Source organism: Diospyros lotus, chromosome 1 (genome assembly GCF_014633365.1).
Source record: "Diospyros lotus cultivar Yz01 chromosome 1, ASM1463336v1, whole genome shotgun sequence".
Taxonomy (NCBI): domain Eukaryota; kingdom Viridiplantae; phylum Streptophyta; class Magnoliopsida; order Ericales; family Ebenaceae; genus Diospyros; species Diospyros lotus.
The window spans coordinates 50049230-50072563 of NC_068338.1; the positions used below are offsets into that span (position 1 = coordinate 50049230).

At 35.9% G+C, this 23334-nt stretch overlaps 2 protein-coding genes across 4 annotated transcripts; one reads left to right on the forward strand and one right to left on the reverse strand.

Annotated features, from left to right (window-relative positions):
- Positions 1-5633: 5633 nt before the first annotated feature.
- On the forward strand, positions 5634-6373 carry LOC127789653 (ethylene-responsive transcription factor 1A). The gene has a single exon (XM_052318599.1). It carries the CDS (start codon positions 5684-5686, stop codon positions 6227-6229), a length of 546 nt encoding a protein of 181 aa, XP_052174559.1. The 5' UTR covers positions 5634-5683; the 3' UTR covers positions 6230-6373.
- A 2953-nt stretch (positions 6374-9326) lies between these two features.
- LOC127789521 (lipid droplet phospholipase 1-like) lies at positions 9327-23247 on the reverse strand. Of its 3 annotated transcripts, XM_052318408.1 has the most exons (10): positions 22889-23247; positions 21822-21889; positions 21288-21358; positions 20914-21156; positions 11211-11374; positions 11051-11106; positions 10912-10964; positions 10711-10831; positions 10412-10509; positions 9327-9663 (listed from the first exon to the last, which is right to left on the reverse strand). In XM_052318408.1, the coding sequence occupies exons 1-10, from the start codon at positions 23023-23025 to the stop codon at positions 9592-9594; spliced, it is 1083 nt and encodes a 360-aa protein (XP_052174368.1). In that variant the 5' UTR covers positions 23026-23247; the 3' UTR covers positions 9327-9591. The 3 variants fall into 3 exon arrangements, with proteins under 3 accessions (XP_052174368.1, XP_052174375.1, XP_052174385.1); XM_052318415.1 differs by lacking the exon at positions 11051-11106 and having other exon boundaries at positions 10912-10975; XM_052318425.1 differs by lacking the exon at positions 10711-10831 and having other exon boundaries at positions 10912-11106.
- Positions 23248-23334: the final 87 nt, after the last annotated feature.

Below are 23334 nucleotides of genomic sequence, written 5' to 3' on the forward strand. Positions count from 1 at the left end.
TTGATGTTTGATTACTGTTGGTCCCTTAAGGTATGACCACTCAAAAGGGGGAGTGAATTGAGTGTTTAAAATTTTTCTCTTTTTTAATAAATATTATTGATTAATTATTTTCTCTAAGAATATATAAAAATTATTTTCTTTTAATTAAATTTTTATTATTTAATTTTAAACAAATTAAGATTTTATAACTATGTATATGTAAGTTTGAGATTAATAAATTACAAACCACAAGATATAGCAAGAATAAATAAATGAGACACAAGACAATTTATAGTGGTTCGGTGTCTCCACACACATCTACTCCACTCTCCCAAAGTCTCAACCACCCTTGGGGTTCCACTAATCTCACCAAAGTTTTTACACAAGTTCACCTTGAAAACTAGATACACTTCTAGATTACAATGAGTTCTAGGACAACCACCAACACCAATATTTTCTCCCTAACTTATCTTGGAAATTAGATTCACCTAGATTTTAACGGATCTAGGAAACCTATACAATTCTCAATAATAATTTAAATGTTTACAAATAATTTGTCCACATTTGGACGCAAATAAACAATTAAGAACAAATTATATAAGGCAATAACATTTAAATAAATAAATAAATTTGTAACCTCAAATGTAGAAGTTCGAATTTGTTGTAGAAGACTTGAAGAACTTTCCTCTTCTTGCCTTGTGACTCTTCGGTGGATGAACAATGAATTTTTGAGAGTCTTGGAATGCTTGAAAATTAGCTTGAGAGGTTTTGGGAGCTTTGGATGTGCAATATGTGTAATGGATACTAAAAAAATGAGTTTAGGGGGTATTTATAAGCATTTTAAATACTAAAGAAAAGTTTAATATGAAGTTTGAAATTCAAAAAATGTTTAGATTTTCTCAAATAATAAGAAAATATGTCTCACCTTTAATTCAAAATAAATTTATTTTTTGCATAATAAATCAATATTTAAAAATTCAAATATAAGCTTTTGAGACATAAATGATTAAAACAAAAAAACATGTCCAAAAGCAATCTCCTTTAATTCAAAATAAATTTACTTTTTGCATGAGTAAGAAAAAACATGTTTAAAATCAATTCTCTTTAATTCAAAATAAATTTACTTTTTGTATGAGAAAAAGAAAACATGTTTAAAAGTAATTCTCTTTTAATTCAAAATAAACATACTTTTTGCATAAGTAATAAAAACATTTATCAATAAATGAAAATTTAAACATAAGCTTTTGGGACATAAATGATCAAAAGAAGAAAACATGTCTAAAGACAATTTACCTTTAATTCAAAATAAATTTACTCTTTGTACTCACTTTTAATTCAAAATAAATTTATTTTTTTATATGAGAAAAAAATACATTTATATCATAAAAATATTTTTGTTAATCATCAAAACTTAATTAATATGATCAAGTTGGCTCAACAATTACAATTAATTTCCATAGAAATAATCACATACACCTATAGATAATCAATAATCAAATACACAAATTAATAATCAATTACATAAAATAATCAAATATACACATATTCAAAAAATAAATCAAATATACATACACAAAACAATCAAAATAACCTATTTGCCCAGCAACTTTAGCCACAATTGACGTCGCTTGCCCACTGCTATTGCAGGTGACGTCGCCCACAGCCATCTTCGTTGCTCCATGGCCGTTCAGCCACCGCCCACTGCCATCGCCAATGACATTGCTCACTGTCATCGCCCATGTCGCTGCCATTGTCGCCCACTACCATCACCCCTGTTGCTGCCATCACTGCCCACTACCTTTGCCGGCTGTTGCCATCGTCCCTACCCATCACCTTCGCCACCCACTACCATCGCCAATGGCTGCTGCAACCACCGATGGTGGAAGAGGAAGGCCAGCGTTGTTTTCCATTTCTATGGAAATCAAATCTAGCCTCCCTTGAGAAAATGAATTCTAGCAAAAGTGGCAAAATAGGGTCACGTGACCAAAAGATGGAAATCATTTTTCATAAAAAATTTGGGTAATCAAACAAATCAAAATTTGGAATTTAGGTGAAAAATGACCATTTTTTATGAAAAATGTGGTCAATCAAACAGAACCTTAGACCTTCTTCTCAACCACCAGCTGTTTCTAGCAACCAAAAATCACCCAATAAAAACTCCACCCACCATTCCATCACACCAATACCTACTTACCAAAAAATGCAAGGTTAAATAAATTTTGGATACAACACAATTGCAATTTAATAGAAAATTGCAACAAAAATTAAAAAAAAAAACTTACAAAAATTTTGAATTACATATTTTACTTAATTTTCTTAATAATGAAACAAAAAGATAATAGAAACCAAATCTCATTCATCAAGAGTAACAACCTCAACAAACATAAAAATTGTGATATTAAAAAAAAAGTACCAAACCTCATAAAAAAATGAGAAATCAAGAACAAAGAATAAGAATTGAATCATGATCTTGATTTGTCCATGGACTTTGACTTGTCCACTATACCTAATCACATCACTGCTGCTCATGATCTTGATTCGTCTCCCAATAGTTTTGGTTGTTTTAGATAAAGCGACTAGTTACAGTGGTTTTGATTGTTTAAGATAAAATGGCTAGTTGCGATAGTTTTAATTGTTCGAGATAGAGTAGTTGGTTGCGGTAGTAGTGGTGGTTGTTTAAGATGGAGCGACTAGTTGTGGTGGTGCTTGCGGATATTTTGGTTGTTTGAAATGGAATGGCTAGTTGCGATGGCAGTGGTAATGGTGGTTAGGCTAGGATAAGTAGTGGTGATTGTGATGATTTTTTGGTGTTTGAATCTTAAAGAGTGAGAGAAAGAGATGGTGCGGTTAAAAGTGAAAAAAGAAAGAAAAGAAGTTATTGACTTCTTAATGGGATTTAGAGTTTTAATTGTAAAAGTGACAGCAATTAAGGATGGTCGAGCGGGGTAGAATTTGGTAACAAGCTTGGAAAAGTGGTATTGGCAAGTGGAAAGATGGCGGTGGTGGGTGGAGTAATAGGTTTGAGAGTTTAGTATTTTTTATTGTTTTTTAAATTCTCAATCCATGTTGTCTAAAATTAGCTTAATACATAAGAGAGTCTTTGGACTATTAAAAAATGTGATACTTAGCTCTTCAACTAAAATTTTGAAATATTCTCTCATTCAACCATTTTTTTCGTCACCTTAAATTTTTTATGTTAGTTTTCTTTAAAACATGGATGACATGCTTACTATGAATATGTGATGGAGACTTAAAATGACGAATAAAATAGTTGAAAGATGGAATATACTAAAATTTTATTTGAGAGATTAAAAAATGCATTTCTCAATTATTTAGAGATCTATTCTTTTATATTAAGCCTATTATGAATGTTAGTTGCACTGGAACACCCTTTCTATTATTCTTCCCCTTTTTTATTATAATGTTTTGATTTTTATCAAAAATAACTAATTATGAGAAGATAAAATAAAAAAGATAATACAAAAAAAAAGTATTTAAAAAGATGTAACTAACCATAATGGGATGTGCAAAATTTCAGTTTAACTGAAATAATCGAACCAAATTAATTGAAAAAAGTTAAAATAATCGAACTGAAAAAACTATGTCGTTCTTGGCCAAATTAAAGAAGAAAAGAAGAAAAAGTGAAAAACAGAATAAAAGAACAAAAGAAAAAGTAAAACCAATTCACTAAATTGAACTATTCTTTTTTCCTTCTCTTCTCTTATTGCTCTTGTCGGTCATCATTGTCTCGAACGAGACCCACATCTTTTTTGCTCCTATTAGTCATTGTCGTTGTTGCCTTTCCTTTCATCTTTGGCCTTCTTTTAGTTTTTCTTTTTGCCTTCCACCTTTGTTTTTACCTTCTCATTAACATTTAGCGAGTCGCAATCGATCAAACCAACTGACCCTTGAACCCTTATTATTTTTTGACCAACATGTGATCGATCTACCATTCTTCTTTCTCTTTGCTTCGATCAATGATCAATGACTAGCCCACCTTTCATTTTTTTTTTTCCGATCGATGACCCGCGACCAATCCCGACCCTTTATTTCCCTCATTGCCTCTCTGTCTTTGACTCTATCCCTCTACCTTCCAATTCCAATCGACCGATTGTTGCCGACAACCCCAACCATTCTATTTCCTATTTGTTTTGATTTAGGTAATAATGCTTGCTTGTTCTACACCATTATCAGTTTGTTCGATTTTTGTTTTTGTATGCATTTTTTGATTACTTTGGTTAGTTCGATTTTTTTAATTTTTTTTTAGTTATTTTGATTTTCAATTTGTTCAATTTTTTTATCAATTTGTTTTAATTTTTTTTTAAAAATTAATTTATTCAAATTTAATATTTTATTACCGAACCGACCAAAGAGTCCGTCGCACCTACAAATGTGAAAGGAAATTAAGTTGAGTTTTGGCAAAGGAGGTGGCTTCTTCCTGGTTGGACAAATCTCACCAAATGACAAAAAAGGGGGCCAATGTCGTTATTGGTGAAAACTGCAGGGCGCAACCGACATTTTATATTTCTTTAATTTCTCAACTCGAAAGCAGGCTGGCTAAGCGTAAGCCAAGCCAAGCCAGTGCCGACATGAAATAAATATCTTTAGTATATAGTTTTTTTTTGGTTGAGAACCAGCCACGGTCTATGTTACACGGAAACACTTCATAAGAATCGTTTCTCTATTTTTGAAATATTTTCAAAACATTTTATATTCCTGTTTCGGACCCTCTTTATGCCTATTTTTTTTTTTAAAAATATCCATTTCCACGTTTCCGTTTCCTATCGAAAACGTTTTCTGTTTCCATTTCCATGCAACATAGCCCCACAACCACGGGCTTAAGATTAAGTGATTAAGTAACTCGCACGAAAATAGAAAAATATTTTTACTATGAATTGAAAATAAAAAATAATATTTTTTTAAAAAAAAGAAAAAAAATAAAATAAAGTATAAATTAAAAAAATATAATCTTTAATATAAAAAATAATTATTCAATTTAAAATGTAAACATAAATTATTTTCATAAGGGATTCAAGTAAACATAAATATAAATTTCATAATACATTAGTATATATATTCAAACAAACATAAATAAATATATGCATGCCACAATTAGTTTGATCAAATTAGAACTATATATATATATATATCAGTAAAAAAAACATATAATGGTTATCTCACTAAACCTTTAATATTTATGGGATCAAATTAAAGCACTCTTAATTAAGCTATAATTAATAAATTGGGTGGGATGATCACAATATCAATGATTCAATAATAATGTCCTGATGATGAAGGGCGAGAGAGAAGGACGATAAGAAAATTGAGGGGTGGAATGATGATATATATGAACAAGTCATATTTAATTATGTGAAAAGAATATCAATCAATAAAATTAATTCACACGAAACGAAACGAAACTATAATAAAATATAATAATAATATTATCATCACGTTTCATTAAAAAATGACTTTGAGGAGACAAGTCTACTTATATATGTTAAAAAGAGTCTAAGTGTTCCCATCTACTGACAAATGGACTAACACAACACCATCATCTCTCTCTCCCTCTCTCTCTCTCTCTCTCTCTCTCTCTTTGTGTATATATATATAAATATATATATATATATTATGATTATTATCCAAACCCTCCATGCAACCATTTCCATCACTCCTCGATCTCCCGGTTCAAACTCTCTCTCTCATGAGCCAACATTTTCTTGGAGACTTCACTACCACCTTTTCCGACGATGTCATCGACTTTAATCTACCCGTTTTCTCCTCCCAAAACCCGGATCTTTGGCTCGCCGATTCTCACCCAAACTCTCTAGCTTTCAACCCACCATTTTCGGAACCGGGCTATTGCTTCAATCCGGGCGTCGGTTTCTCCGGTTACGGGTTGAATCCTGGAATTGTGGAGTCCATACCATCTGGGCCGGACGCGATCGGCGGTGTGTCGGGTCGGAGGGATATGGGGGGTGGCGAGGGGCGGCGTTACCGCGGGGTTCGGAGGCGGCCCCGGGGGAAGTACGCGGCGGAGATAAGAGACCCGAAAAGGAAAGGGAGCCGGGTCTGGCTCGGGACATTCGACGAGGCGGTGGACGCGGCGAGAGCTTACGACTGCGCGGCTTTCAGGATGAGAGGAAGCAAGGCCATCTTGAACTTCCCGCTCGACGCCGGCAAGTCTGAGGCCCCGGCTATCACCTGCCGGAAGAGGAGGAGCAGGAGGAGCGACTCGCCGACAGAATGATGAAGTGGATGTAGTGGAGTTGGAACTGCCAAGAACAAGAATCACTTTGTGGTTTATATTTCCAAATTCACTTGCTAATGATAAATTAATTAATTTAGAAATGGAAACATTATTGATATTAATAAGGTAGACACTAGACTAAAAGCCTGTCTCGCTTAGTGGTTTGACCGCTTATAAGTTATGTAGTGTTTTATGATTAAGTGTTTGGCAATAATTAGCTTAAAAGCTATCATAATAACGTTCAACAAAAGTTAGTGTCCTTAATTTTGGTAAAAAATGCTACTACGTTGATCGATTAAATTATTATTATGCTCTCAAATATTTTTCATATTTACACGCTTGCCCTTGTTATTACTGTCATATCTTCTACTCTCTTACTCTCTTTTCCCATCGTCTTCCCTTTGCTTTTGCCATTATCGTCGCATTTCCTCCATAAGTGTCGTAACCGTCATCCAGTTGGGCCGCCGCAAGCAACCTTGTATTGATGGGTCGCGCCATCTTCACATCCGGTTCCATATCCGCCACCACAAGTTGCCTAACGCCATCACCCCCACCAGTCGTTTCCCGTTAGCCATGGCCCCTATTGATTGCTGTCCCCATTGCCCTTATCTTTTTCTCTGTTGCCAATCGTCCATTGCCCTATTGGCAGTTGACCGACGCCATCCCCACCCTCATCTCCTCCGTCTGTGCCCCCTCGATGCGTGTTTGTATGTATATATATAGATATAAAACAACAATTATATGTATATATATAATACATATAATAACATTGTATTAATATACTTTTAATAATTATGTATAATTTATCAACGTCTAATGATAAAATTTTACATCATTCAACACTATTTATTTTAGTATTTTTGTCAAGTTTTGATATCTTATCAACTCTTTCAAACCAAACAGATAACTATTAATTGATAACTTAAAAACACATTTATTCAAATACATTATTAACTTAAACACTACCCAACTTTTAACTTAAAAGCTATAAAAAAATGATAAGCCAAATACCCCCTTACCATTTTGTTAAGATGGTTTTAAGTTTTTCTACTTAAAAGTTGTGTAAAATTTTAAAGCTGATTAGCTTTTAAATTGATAATGTGTTTAAATAAATGTGTTTTAAACTGTCACTTATATAATTATGTATTTTATTTAAAAAAAATTAATAAACTATCAAAACTTAATAAGAAATCTAAAATGGATATGTTACTGAATAATATAAATAAAATTTATAAAAATACTAATTTTTAATAAAAATAAATTATAAATTAATGTTCAACTAATAAAATTTTTATGATTAGATGTTGATAAATTATATATAATTATTAAAAAATATATTAATATAATAAATATTAAAAAAATTTATCAATGATGTTGCAATGGAAGTTGGAGGCGACGACAATGGGGTGGGGTTGGCGATGGAGCCGAGAGCGACAACAACGACGACGATAATGGGTTGGAGGCGATGTTGCGGCGATGGACTAGAGAATGTTTAAGGGTAAAGATTGGAAATATTAAAGTTTTTGAAAGACAAAATCATAAAATATTTGGTCAATGAACTAAGTTGGTAACAACATTTTGAAAAAAAAGTTGAGGGTAGAGATTGAAAATATTAAAGTTTTTGAAGGACAAAATCATAAAATATTTGGTTAACAAACTAAGTTAGTAACAGTGTTTTGAAAAAAAGTTGAGGAAAGTTTTTTTAAAATGTTGTTAAAATAACATTTAAACTCGATAGCGATTAATTTATTTAATTTTTAATAATCATATAATTAAATAAGTTATACAATATTTAAACTAAAGAGACAACTTATAAACAATTAAACCCCTAAGCCAAACACCTCCTAAGTTGAGTGGGCTAAATTAAATCCCACTAAGCAACGGTTAAAGTGGGATTTAACGTTGCTTAGTGGGATTTAACTCAATCACCCAACTCAATTGGGTTAGAAATTTGTTCGTTGTAAAACATTAAGGTCCATAAATTAGATGCAATGATGATTTTTTCCGATTTCAAAGAATAATAATAATAATAAAGAACTTAAAAGTTGGACTCTTGAGAGCTACAAAAATTTAATAATTTCAAATCTATTAGAAAGATGTGACTTTAAAATCAATGGTTTTTTTGGATCGCTCCGAAAACATATAAACTTGATAAATTTTTGTTGGGATGCCTATTATTGCGGGAGCTCCCATTGCTCGATCCCACAATTTTTTATAGAAGAGATAAATCTAAATCTGATTCACAAGATTATACAGAGAGTGAATTCGAATCTAAGAATCCAGACCGCCTACTATTCCTTACTGACTATTGAGGCAACTCAAGAAATTTGATAAATCTTTGTTAAACAATAATAATGTAGTGTTTCTAATTCCAACATATGCTCAAATGGGTTTTCCAATTTCAATACTACATTCAAATAACTTTTCAATTCATTGTTAAAGTTTATATTCCAACACATTCTAAATTCATGTATATTGTATTAAGCATTTAGAAGTGTACAGTTTCTAACTATGCAATTTTTCTTTAATCGGAGGGAATTACATCAGTTTAGGTAACTGAAAGCAACTTCTTAAATGTTCATACTTACTGTGAGTTTAGTTGAATTTTAGAGATAGTATTGTTATTGTACCTTGTATACTTGTCAAAGAAAGTTCAACCTTTTAAGAGTGAATTTCATCTAAAACTCATGTTCATGTATAAGGGCACCTGCAGGAGAACCTTTTTTGTTTTTTATTTTTTCTTTTTTTTGAAGGGAGAGAGTGTCACTATACTTAGCAATGAATTTCCTGATTTTGTCTGTTAAATTACAGGAACCAAAAGCATCAAAATTCTGTTCACCATGCAGGTCCTACAAAAATCAACAACTAGAACATAAACATTCACACAATGTCTCCTCTATATAACGTCAATTTCACACAACGTCTTTCACATTTCAAAATTATTTGGAACTTCGATGTTCCCACTGACAATTTCTATATAAAGTCATCTAAAAACTTAACACTATGTAAGTGACATTATCTAAATCACCCTTCTAAATTATTCCTCAAAAATAGAACCTCCAGATAAAGCAAGAGCAAGAGTTCACACTAGGAAGAATTCATAAAAATTTTGAAATATTTCCATTTCACTGGCACACGTTCATTTACACTGCCGGAAAAATCAATAAAAGGAAATTTTACAAAGTTGCTTCATTAGCACTAGTTTGTGGCAGATTAGGTTGTCACAAGGAGGTAGATTAAGCCATGCATTCGACCAACTAATGGTCCTGAAAAAATGAGAATTATTGCACCAGGCTTATTGACGATTTACCTAATGCAGCACAAATCCATGGTTGTGTTGTCACAAAGACGTTGATTAGCGTCTAGAGGAGAAAATGATCGATAATATGTTGTATCACATCTGCGCCTTCTGAACGCATGTTATCTTCTTTAACCTGTCCAACATTGTCCCAAGACAAATAAGCCTTCTTGTTATGAAGTCACAACAATGAATTTTTTATGTAAGATTTGCTAAGTAATAATAAGAAAGATCGGAAGAAACATTTGGGAAGTCATAATACAAACTCTGGAATACTGTTTTATACAATTGGCAAGCTGCCATTGGCATCCATGACTGGCACTAGCATAATCTAAGTAATCACAACAAAGTTCGGTGCCTTAAATTAAGTTGCTTAGTGCAAGTCATGAGCCTTACAACCAATCATATGATAAAATCTCCCTAAGCTCCACTTGATATGCCATGGGATATTTGAAAATAGGTGCTCCAGGCAATAATCATGACATATAATTCAGCAATCGGGGTCACTAATCAAGCATCTAGCTTTCAGACAATAATCTCAAACTTGAGTTGATTTATCAAACTAACCAAACATCTAATGTTCAGATACATTACCAGAAAAGAAAACATCAGGTCCTGGTCATAGTTGAGAAACCAGAGAGAGGAATATGATCAGATCCTACTGCTCATACCCCAACCCCCAACAAGAAATGGGTATCTATACTAATAAAATAAAAATAATAGAAAAGGAAAGGTCACAAACTTATTACATCACATATTTCATGTAAGCCCCTATATTAATAGTTCCTGATCACAAAGAGCATCCCTTCACTTGCTTGTATGCTAACATTTCACATTCATTCATCATACATATATTGCATCCAGAGAGAGAGAGAGAGAGATACCTGAATCAGACTATGAGCCGCAGACTTCAGTCTACTATCATGAAAACTGACGTCTACTTTCTCCCATGATACACGAGACAAGCCAATCACAAGTTCCTCTAAATAACAAGGCCAAAATAATAATTTGATCAGAATATTTCAGAAAAAGCAAGTGCAAGAACTTAAACCAAAAGAATATTAGAAAACACAATTGCCCATTTAAAAAGAATGTAAACCTGGAATATCAGCATCTAGCCAAATATAAAACAATGATACAAAAATTTCTGATTGCTAAGTTAAAAGTAACTGAGGATGCCAACCTTCTAACTTGTCAGATCCATTATCTTCTATTACAATGGGTTCACACTTGTCAGGATCATATGCTTTACAGAGTTCTTCATGTACGACATGTGGATATTTTTCATTCAAAGACTCCTCCCACTGGGGAAGAATACACTGTTCAGTCATTGAAATGCAACCTACACTTCTAAAATAATCATAATAATCAGGCAAAAGAATACCTGAGGAAGTTCATTATTACGCCTAATTGATGATGTTCTCCAGCCCACAATATCTGAATAGCATCTTGTAAAAGGAAAACGTAACTATAAAAATCATGGATAAAAATAAGAGCTGCACCATCCACTATTAACAGGATACTGTCATGTCCAACATTTGAATAAGCCACTCTGCGTTTGAATGAACCTAATGCTGACCTGTATCAGTGAGTTGCCCTAATAAGGTTTCCATACCAGGATATCCAAAAACACCAAGTATTCAGAAAGGCAATTTCATAATGAGATGGGTTTGAGCAATGTACATGAAGCAACATTCACCATAATCTCCCAGCATGCGCTTGAGTAGGGGAGGCTTTGTGTCATCATCATCAGTAAGAAAAAGGTGCCTTCCAGTTCTCCTAAATATCAAATGAATAACAAGACTGGCTGCCTTCTCAAAGACAGGCACGCCAAGAAGAAAGGGCACCTGCATGCAGGAAGGAAAACTAACCAAAGATCAATCATAATGCAGCTAAGAGTAATATGGCCCATAAGGAATCTCTTCTTTTTAAGTAGGATATATTATATGTGTCAAACAAAAGTCGAATTCTAATGACTTGCATACTGCTAATTGTAGTGCTTCTACCCTGGGGATGAACAGCAGAGGGAGTTCCATAATGTTCGATAATAGCCAGAAACAAACCAGTGTGCTGTCAGGAGAGATGTAGTTTTGCAACTTTTTTTTTTTTTTTTTTAATGTTGTCAAAATCTGATTTGCAGCGCTATTCCTAAGATCTAAGTCACATTACTGCAAAAGGAGTTAGACCCTCATTCTGAATCATTAGTTTTATTTGCCAGAAAACATTAATGAATTTTAAATACATGCATGTACGGTGAGAAATTAACATCAAGGTAAGGACTGAATTGAGATACAATACTTTAGAAAAGCCAAACAAAGAGAAGAAGAAGCACAAAGTTAAGTAGAACTACAGCACCAAATTAGAATAGTTAGTTAAAAGTACAATAACAGTAGTAGAGAATGAAGAAAAGGGTAAAAGAAGGTAGTTTGCTAAAGGACCAACAGCCTATGAAACTCAGGTGGTACAATGCCTATCCTTAAACCATAAAATCAAGTCCACCAGTGACTATACATACCTGCTCATCCTACTTCCTATATCACCTAAACACTTATCTGCTCTCAAACAATAGTGGCATTCCTATACTGTCTTATGATGTGCTTTTTCAGATTGCATCTATGTCACTAACCAAAGGCAACGTCATGCAAGGAGAATGGCATGTATCATTTTACTAAGTCACATGCAACTCCTGATATTGCATATTTCAGTAACTTTTTGTCAAGTCTCAAAGATGAGACTTGGCAGATTGAGAATTATAGATGTCTGGAAGAGAGAAAAAAACCTTTTGGAGGGAGAATTTGAAAGGAGAGAGAATTTGAGAGAGAGAAAATTGAGAGGGAAAGAATTCTGTTATTTCTCACATGAATTCCCATCCTCATACATCTTAGCCTTATATAGGCTCTTCCCTTCGGCTAACAGCATCACCGAGGGGTACAATTGACAATGCAACACTAACTATTTCAGTTGGCTGATGCCAATACATCCAAAAAATTTCAAAATTTCCCTTGTATTGTGACATTCCCCTCCCCTTCAAAAACCATTCTTGTACTCAAGAATTTAGAGTAGGCCTGTGGCTCTTCGAAATTGTTTCAGCAGCTCAGGAAGGTACTCCCAAGTATGGTCTGCCTGCAGTTGTGACCACTGTACCAATACCTGGGTCAAGGGGACTGCACCTTGGTAGATCACCCTTTTATCTAATATGGCCCGTGGCTCCAGAGCTTCTTCTAATTCATCCCTTATAGCTGGCAGATTTTGGCTGATAGTGGCATTAGGTTCAATAGATCTCTTCAACAATGAAACATGGAACACCAGGTGTGTGTTGACTCCTGTGGGTAATTTCAGCTTATGAGCCACTTTTCCCACCTTTGATTCTATGGTATAGGGCCCGAAGTACTTAGGGCTGAGTTCAGATGTTGGGGTGGCTGTGAAGGGTTGCTGTAGGAACCTGTTCACCTTAAGATAAACCCTGTCACCCACGTTGAATGTCCTGTCACTCCTTCATTTGTTAGCTTTCTGCTTCATCCTGTTCTGGGCTGTGGCCAGTTCCTTCTTAAGTATAGATAGTATCTCTTGCCTTTGCTGCAAATATTGTTCCACTGCAGCCATGGTTGTTGTGGAATTAGATATTGCTGGTAAGAGGGGAGGCCTATAACCGAACACAGCGTCAAAGGGCCTTCTCTTAGTGGCACTGTGAAAACAGGAATTATACCACCATTGTACTAAAGACAATCATCTATTCCAGCTTTTAGGTTTAGTGAAGCACATGCACCTTAGATAAGCTTCCAAACACTGATTAACCCTCTCGGTTTGGCAATCAGATTGTGGATGATAAGTAGTAGACATATGCGGCCCCACCCCCAAACTTTCAAACTCTTGCCAAAAATTGCTAGTAAAAATCTTGTCTCTGCCAAACACAATTGATCTAGGCACCCCATGAAGTTTAACCACAGAATCCAAGAATGTCCATGCCACCTCCTGAGCTGAGAAGGGGTGTGTGAGGTTGATGAAGTGTCCAAACTTAGTTAGCCAATCCACAACTACCAATATTACATCCTTCTCTTCAGATTTAGGTAGCCCCTCCACAAAATCCATGGAAATGCCTTCCCATGCCTGCTCAAGTATGGCTAATGGTTGCAGTAGGCCTGGGTAAGACACCTGTTTTTGCTTACAACGTTGGCACGTTGTACAGGACAGCACAAACTCCACCACATATTTTTTTTGCTTTGGCAAGAAGCTATCTCACCTCATGATATGTAGCTCTTATGCTTGAATGTCCACCTAATGGGGAGTAATGTAGTGTCTTTAGGATTCTTTCCTTCAACTCCTTATCGTCTCCTACCACCAGCCTCCCATTGAATCTTATCAGGCCATTGGAGAGTGAACAACCTGGACTCCCTGCAGGCTGAACAGTGAGTTGGGACATGAGATCCTTCACCCACTCTGTCTGATCATAACTACTTGCTATCTCCTTAACCCACTTTTAGGCACCACTACAGTGATAGCTTGACAACTACCCCTCTCCTCCCTCTTGGATAGAGCATTTGCTACTACATTTTCCTTGCCCTTACGGTAGAGGACAGTGTAGTCCAACCCCATTAGCTTAGAAGCCCCCTTCCTTTGCAAGTGAGTCGGCAGTTTTTCCTGGGATAGGAATTGTAAACACTCATGATCTGTTTTAATTACGAAGGGGTTTCCCTCAAGGTAGTGCTTCCACTGCAAGTAGTTCCTTATCATATACACTTAACACAAGGTGCCTTGGAGCCAAAGCCAGACTAATATAGGGTAGGGGTCTACCATCCTGGATGAGCACTGCCCCAATCCCCTTATCACAAGCATCAGTCTCCACTACAAAAGTTTTGGAGAAATCTAGAAGTGCTAGTACTGGGGCTCATGTCATGGCCTTCTTTAGTGCCATGAAAGCTACCTTTGCTTGAGGGTTCCAATGGAAGTTATCTATCTTGAGGAGTTTTGTCAAAGGCCTACTAATGATACCATAGTTTTGTATAAACTTTTTGTAAATTGTAATATCTTGTTAACCCCAAGAATCCTCTAAATTCTTTCACCGTGAGGGGTTTAGGCCACTCCACCATTGTTGTGACCTTGCTAGGGCCTGTTTTAACCCCATCTCCAGATATTACATGGCCCAAGTATTCCACCTCCTTTTTAGCGAAGGTACACTTCGATAACTTGACATACAATTGGTTTAGATTTAAAGATCCCAAATGTGGTTCTGAGGTGGGTTAAATGTTATTCAAAGCTAGATTGCACGGAAACGAAAATGGGAAACATTTCTGATACAAAAAGGAAACGGGGAAACAACATTTTTTCAAAAAAATAGAAAACAAAAACGCAAGGTAAAGTGTAAATTTAAAAAATATAGGGGTTTTTCTGTAAATATAATTTTTAATATAAAAAGTTATAAAAAATAGTTCAAACATAAAACAATAAAATTATGCCATTTGATCTTATATGATGTATAGATATCCGAATGCTATAGTAATAAAATTACATTTAAATTTACACTAGACATACATAATTATAAAATTATTGACATTAAAATTATTTGAATTTAAAATTGAAAAATCAGTTCTATACATATTAAGAAGCATTAAAATATCATTTACACTTGAGTGATTGAGATGGCTCTAAACATCAAAATTGTTGAGTGATTGACCGTGTAAAATGGGTGAGAGCGGCCAACATGTAAAATGGCACAGAGAGAGATGTAAAATGAGAGAGTGAATAGAGAAAGAGAGGAGGGGTTTACTTAGAAGGAATTCAAGGGACGATTGGCGGGCTGCAACAACATGAGAGGGAATGACCACGGTGACTGAAAGAGGGGTGATCTTTGTTTGTGAGAGAATGACAACAACCGACAGAGAGAGAATGATAGAGAGAGGGGCGACCAACAGAGAGAGAACGGCGAAGGAACAACAACTGGAACCGGATCTAAAAGCAAAGGAACAACAACGAGGGAGCACCCGGAGGTCGGAGCAGCAAGCACTCGACTGAGAAAGGGACTTGGGATTCGAAAACAAAGTGAAAGAAGAAGAAGGGGAAGAATGAAGACTGAAAAAAGGGGGCAAAGGGAGCTCGACCTTTGGGATGCATATGTGAGTGAGTTGGCCCTGACTACTGTCGCTAGAAATGCATTTTTGGCCAATTTATGTAAATTGCGAAACGACCCTAAAACATTTCGGAATTTACAGAAACGACCCAAAAAACATTTCAGACTGTTTTCTCCGTTTTCGTGCTTTAGAGGTTCAAAGTTGGGGCTATATATAAGGATGTCATCAAAGAAGACTAGTATGAATTTTCTCAAATACGGGTTGAAGATTCGATTCATTAGAGCTTGGAAAGTAACTGGAGCATTTGTGAGTCCAAAGGGCATGACAACAAACTCATATAGCCCTTGATGAGTGCGAAAGGCTATTTTGGGTTATATCAGAAGGGTTCATCCGAATTTGATGATATCTGGATCTCAAATCCAATTTGGAGAAAATTTTGGCCCCGGATAATTCATCTAGCAAGTCATCAATGAGGGGTATAGAAAATTTGTTTTTGATGGTGTTGGAGTTGAGTTGACGTAGTCAACACAAAATCTCCATGTTCCATCCTTTTTTTTTTCAGCAAGTAAAACTGGGGATGCAAATGGGCTTTGGCTAGATTGGATGATAGAGGTGGATAGCATGTTTGAGACTTGCTTTTTTATCTTTGCTTTCTATATAGGTGAATATCTATAAGCTCGGATATTTACTTGTGTGGAATGGGGTTTTAGGTGTATGGAGTGGTCTAAGGGTCTTTGGGGTGGTAGGGAGTTGGGTTCAGCAAATAGGTCCTTAAATTATGCTAAGAGTAAGTGCAAGCTATCAAAAGTTTGTACCTTAGTATGAATTGGGCTAGTGATAGGGCCTTTGGTTGTTTGAGACTCCTTTTCCTCCACTTCCACTTCTACTCCCTCCCATTCCACGACATGTATTGAATATAGCTGTGAGATCTGTCCCTCTTTATACTGTATCAGCTTCTATAATTTCCTTCCATTGATCATTTTGCACTCCCCCTGTTCCAAACTTCCCACCAATGTTAATTTCATGCCTTCCATCTCCATAGTCACTTCTAACTTATTAAAGTTGAATGTTAGGGGGCTGATGGTCTGCATCCAATCAACCCCTAGAACGATGTCACATCCCCCTCAATTCTAGAATCCTTAAGTCAACTATGAATTCTTGCCCTTGCATCATCCATATGAAGTCCATGCATTTGCAGTGACTACATTTTGTGGCCATTAGCCACGGTCACTAATAAGGGAGTGGTGGATGTCATCTTACACTTCAATTTAGTGGCAGTGGCTTCATTTAAGAAACTCCAAGTGCTGCCACTTTCTATCAACACCATCAGTTTCTTCTTGCCAACTTGCCCCTTTACCTTAATGATCTTCCTCGTTGGGCCCCCTCTAAGTGCATGGAAAGAGATCTCTCTCCCCTCATGCTCTTGTTCTTCCTCTAGTGAGTTCTCTGCCACTTCACACCGTTCCTCTTCCTTTCCTTCTTCAATGTCACCTGCTCTGTCCTCATCCTCTCTTTCCATATTCAACAGTTGCCTCTTACACTAGTGGCCAGGGCTATACTTATCTCCGCATCTGCAGCACAAGCCCCATCAACCTCCTTTGTTCCATGGTAGTGGCCTTATTAATAAGAAGGTTGGGGCTTCCTTTAGGCCCTCCGGGAGCCAATCTGGCCACTAAGGCTCGGGAATTCCCTCCTATAGAGTGGCTAACAGAAGGGATGGGCCTTGGCAGGGTCTTGCTTCTCTTAAAAATAGCTTCCAATGTAAGCTCCTGCAACCTAGCTTTTTTTGCCGCCTGCCTCATCGTGGTCGGCATCATCATTTTTAGCATGGATCTCAACTCATCCTTGAGACTACTGATAAAGCTAGACACAAAATATTGATCTGTAAGGGAGGGTTGGGCATTCCACATTAAGGCTCTTAATTCTTCAAATTTCTCCTGATATTCAGTAACCGATCCCTCCTGTTTAAGTTTGTTGAATTCCTAACTTACGTTAGCCATATGTCTCTCCCCAAAACACTTGCACAACTCCTCTGCAACGTCAATCCATCTTGTTTCCATTCCCCTAGATCTGGACCATCCTTGGAACCATGAGTCAACCGTATCATTCAGATAGGTTGTGGCTAGGGTAATCCTCTGATGTTCAGCTACATTATAAAATTGAAAAAACCTCTCACACCAGCAGATCCACCGTGTAGGTTTGAATCCTTCAAACAGAGGTATCTCTAACCTCGGCATGGACCCGTGATTAGTTCTAGGAGAAGAAAATTCTCTTACTTGATCTCTTGGTTCCTCATAAGGCAAATTTCCTGCCTCTAGTCTAGGGAGAATGCCTTGGCCAACCATTCCAAAATCAGCTACTGATCAGGGAGGAAATTATGATGGCAACCGAAATCGAGGAAGCGAAGATAGCATATTGAACATGCTATTGATCCTTTGTCCGTATTGCTCCATGGTCTCCCTATGTTGTTGTTGTACTTTCTATATATTAGTTTTGATGATGAAAAACATATATTGGCTTAATCCTTAAGTCATGAATCAAGGTTATGGTTTTCAATATATATCAATTTCAATATTACTTTATGAAAATGAAAACCAAATGAATTCCAAGTATCGAGGTTTGGAAAACCTTATTTTTTCTAAGTCTAGAAGGTTAGCACCTTATAAGGGAACATATAAGAAAATGTTTTCATTTTGGAAAACTATCTCATGGTATTTCGATATCTAATATCCATTGGTGTTAAAATAATTTTTAACGATTTTTTCAAGAAATAGAAAGTATATATTTTAGAGGTAGTAATATTGCAAAATCTTAAGTTTGTACTAAAATCAAAATTCTACTTTCTTATTGTTTTGGATTTTGATTTTCTAGATATTTTTTTTGAATCCAAATAGGGGGTATACTTTCTTATTTACATTTATGTATTAAAGTAAATGGAAGGTAAAATATAAATAAAAGAAAATGTGGAAATTTACTAAAGAAATGTAAATATGTTGCAATGTATACATGCTGTGAATTGTGCTTTCAAGTAAATGCTTATGAAAATCTGTCATGTTTATATGCATGTTTCGAAACCCCTTATGTAAAGGCTTTCAATATTTTTGTACATGTTATTTCGAAACATCTATGTACTGCATATGTTTTCAAACTAGGTTTTGGACTATGTTTCGAAACCTATATTGTATGTTTCGAAACCTCTGACTTCATATCAACAGAGCTTTTAAAAATCAGAGTTATATATGTTTTGAAACAAGTTTTTGAAATATGTTTCGAAACTTCTGGCATTCTGTCAACAGATCATTCAAAACCGAGATACATGTGTGCTGCATTTTTGTCTCTATCTAAAATGCTTCTCAATCATTTGTTTAATGCATTCTCCATGCCATGAGATTCAAATTTGAATTTGAATTGGAGATCATGTGTACAATCATAAGTGGGGAATAGATTATGTCTCCCACTCAATGTTGTCTCTAAGTGCATGTCTAGCTGGAAATGTTGTATGTTTCAAAACATGAGGAGTATATTTCGAAACCTTAGTGTAAATTTGTGATGTTTCGAAACCTGTATGTTATGTTTCAAAACCTACTTTTCTATCTTGTCACTAACGGCTAGATTTCTATCTCTTGATATAAATAGCAAGTGTTTGAAGAACAAGAACAAGAGAGCACACACTACAGACACATACACAAGCACAAGTGGTGATCAAAACCTTTATTCAAGTTCTCAAAGAAGATATTCTACAATCCTTGATGTGCATTGTGGTGTAAAAAGGAGAAGCAAGCTGAAATCCGAAGTATCATCTTTCTAGCTCTCCTAACCTCAAACCAAGAGGTTTGTACAACCATTTGGTAAAGCATTTTATTACTATACATTCTATTAGGCTGTAAAGATAAGTTTCATTTATCTTATTAATATTGTAAGGTTTGAGTTTAGCCTAAAACTCATTGTGGTATAAAGATTTGAGTTGAACCTAAAACTCATTGTGTCAAAGGTTTGAGTTTAGCCTTAAAACTCACTTGGTGCTAGGTTTGAGTTGAGCCCGTAAAAATTCATTATACAAGGTTTTGGGGTGAACCGTGGTAGAACCCTTGTTGTGATTGATCACTAGTAAAAGTGATTGGGATTGAAAAATCCTTCAAGTGGGTAAGCTTGAAGGTAGTGGACTAGGCGGGGTGCCGAACTACTATATATCTTGTGTGCAATTGTTCTTTCGTTTTTACTTATGCTTTCAAAAGAACTATTTTCAAAGGCAAAAACAAAGTTTTCTTGAGCTTAAACATACATATTCATATAAGCATATCTTTGATCTCAAATATCTTTAGTATACTCTTACTTATGTAAATCATCTTTGCCAAAGATCATTATTTTGAAATACAAGCTAAGAAATTTCAAAACAAGCAAAATAGTAAGTTGTATTTCGAAACATACCTCATAGATTTTGAAACAAGCTAAAACAGTGAAGTATATCTCGAAACATATGTAGTAGGTTTCGAAACCTACTTAATAGAAAAGTTTATTTCGAAACATAGTATTTTACCATCAATCATTGTTTTAAATTATCGAAAATTTATACGAATCCCAATTCACCCCCCTCTTGGGATATATTTGCCATCATTAGGATCAACATATGCCTCTCCAATTCCCTCTGCACACCTTCCCAAGAGGCTACCATATCCTCCTGCATTTCATCCCTGATCGCCCTCACCTTTTCTCTACTTTGAGAGACTGCTTCATGAGTTTGCATCATGCCAAACTCCAATGCTTCCATCCTTGATTCCAATTGCTTCAATTTCGTTCCCTCCACCATCCAATCTGTAAGATCTACACCTATTCAATCCATTGTGATCAACAATTCCATCCTTCGGTCACAATTCGCCCTTATTTGATCTGCTTTGCTTGACCGTAGCCAACGTTGACTCTATGCCGAGGATCGCCGACTCTAATATCAAAATGTCAAGTCTTGAAGATGAGACTTGGCAAATTGAGAATTATAGACGTCTGGAAGAGAAAAGAAAACCTTTTGGAGACAGAATTTGAAAAGAGAGAGAAAATTGAGATGGAAAGAAATTAAGAGGGAAAGAATTTTGTTATTTCTCACATGAATTCCCATCCTCATACATCTTACCCTTATATAGGCTCTTCTCTTCAGCTAACAACATCACTGAGGGGTATAATCAACAATGCAACACTAACTAATTCAGTTGGCTGATGCCAACACATCCAAAAAATTTCAAAATTGCCCTTGGATCGTGACACTTTTATACATGAAACATTCAATATTCATTATAATTAAAGACCAGTATGAAAAGGAAGAGACATACCTGCTTATTACCCCTTGAACCAAGGTGGGGTGTAGCCACAGTAATGAAGTTCATAGGTTCTAGACCACCTATTGTACCCTTGAATTCCTCTTCACGGGATTTAAGTGATAAATCCTCCACAATTTCCTTTTTGGGAGGCCTAAACAATCTCCCAATGGCATATCTTGCCACTAGTCCTCCAACTGAATGTGCAACGAAGGAAATTTTACGTAGATTTGGTCTTTGTTTAATCAACTCAAGGACCTGCCATGTATGCACTCAGCTAATATCAGAGGACACACAGATACATCTTGTTTGTTCAGGACAATTAAGCACATTTTGAAGTCAAAGCATCTAGTCTCATGGTAACTCTAATAGCAGAACAAGAAACTAACCTCCTGTGTCAATCGCTCACCCATGACATCCACACCATCTAATGTCAGCTTGGCTGTATTTCGCTCACTACCTGTAAACCAAGTCAACAACATTGAGGTAGGACCAAGTTCTCATTACATTGAGTACAGACTTTTTACCATCGGTTCTCTTTATGATGTTTCATATATTATATAGATACATATATGTACATAAATAAATTAAGGGGCGGAGGAGTCAAATAATGATAAATTGAATTGGCTCTCCCATGAATTATAGTATTAAAGCAGTCATAAGTGCATATCTCCCATTGATATACTGATATTTTTACATGTTCTTAAATGGTTCAGACATTGCATAGATGAAGAAAATAGAAGGAAATTTTCCACATTTATTTACACAAAGACAAAAGATAAGCAGAAATACAAAATGTTGAATGCACACATTACTCAAAGAAAACAGGATAGTATAATTTTTGCAGTCAGAGGTTGTATATATGTATTGAAAGGGGGTGGGGAGTTGAAATGCCAGAAGGAATGGTTAAAAAGGCTCCTTACAGTGGACAAATACTTTATCAGGGAGGATTCTAATAAATTGTTCAGATGCAAACTTCCAATCTGCGGCACTGCAAAACAATAGAGCACCATAATGAGTATACTGCATAAAATACAACAGGTTTCCAATAAGAAAGGGAGCAAATGTTGATATGCATAGGAAGTATTCCAGTAACTAAAAAGCCACTACTATTTGCCTGTATGGAAGACTGTTCCCTTAAAATGTAAAAAAATAACTTGCAGATATGAAATTCCTTTGTTGGAGAAGGGTGATGCCTGTTTATTTGGCTCCAAGTAGAAGTTTAAAAGCTGAAAATTGTGGCGGCTTCTTTCCGGAGAAAAATTTGTCCAAAAAGATAGATTTTCCGTTGCAAACGGAACCAAACAAAAGCTTCTATACAGGGGATTTGCAGAGTATAAACATCATAATAGAAATAACATTCAGTAACACCATCTTAAAATATCAGGACAGGTATGGGTGCAGCTAAAAGTTAACATCCACATTTGATCTAATCTCCGATATAAACCTATAATCGAAAGTGGGGCCATTGATGAAAACAGCATGAAGAAAGCAGGAAAGAGTGTCATGTCACCCAATGGAAGACAATTGTTATAACGAGTGATGAGAAAATAATCAATGAAGTCGCTGCCCCAGAAAACAAAAACAATAGGTCCAGTTCACCTTCACTTTCTCCTTTAGCATTCGGTAGGAAATTCAATGCATGTGGGGAATGAAAGGAACTAAAACTCCTGAAGCAATAGTCAGACGAAAAAATAGCAGGGCCTTCAAATATTCGCTAATACAATTGAAAATTTTCCCTTTCAGAAAACATCAAAAGCTAAATTTCATCCCGTAACCCCTGAAAATGCAAGTTGACATCTAAAACGGGCACATATGGAGGAAAATCCAAATTACACTCCAATCAAGGGTTGATTATTCCACACCAGCATCCAAAGTAATCAAAATTTGAAGTAAAATGCACCAAATCTATATCCGATGAAGAATTTACAGTGGAAACTGAAAATTAAGAACTCAGTTTGTCTTCCATATATATATATATATATATCACCTTCCCATGATTCCATGGACCATGACAACCAGATGATCAGCTGAAGAAGCATCAGATTCGCCACAGCTCCAGAAATCTTGCCCCCCGTTCACCGATTCTGACGAGCACACCCCCTTCTCCACAGCTCCGATCTCCATCACTCGTTCACCGTCAGCTCAGATCATTTACTCCGCATTCACTCTCGACACATAAAATTACAGGGCGGAGAGAGAGAGAGAGAGACCGGGGGCCGGGGGGGGGGGGGGGGGGGGGGGGGGCGAGAGAGAGAGATCGGAAAGCGATCGAGCTTCAAGTTCGAGGTCTCAAGCAATCGGCGAGAGGATCGTGACGGAGAGTTAGTTTTAGACTTAGTGGGAACGAGAAAGAGATGTCGAAGTTTAGTAATATATAAGAATTATTTTTAATGTTTAAGATAATAGAAAGCGGATATTTTTAAGATTTAATAT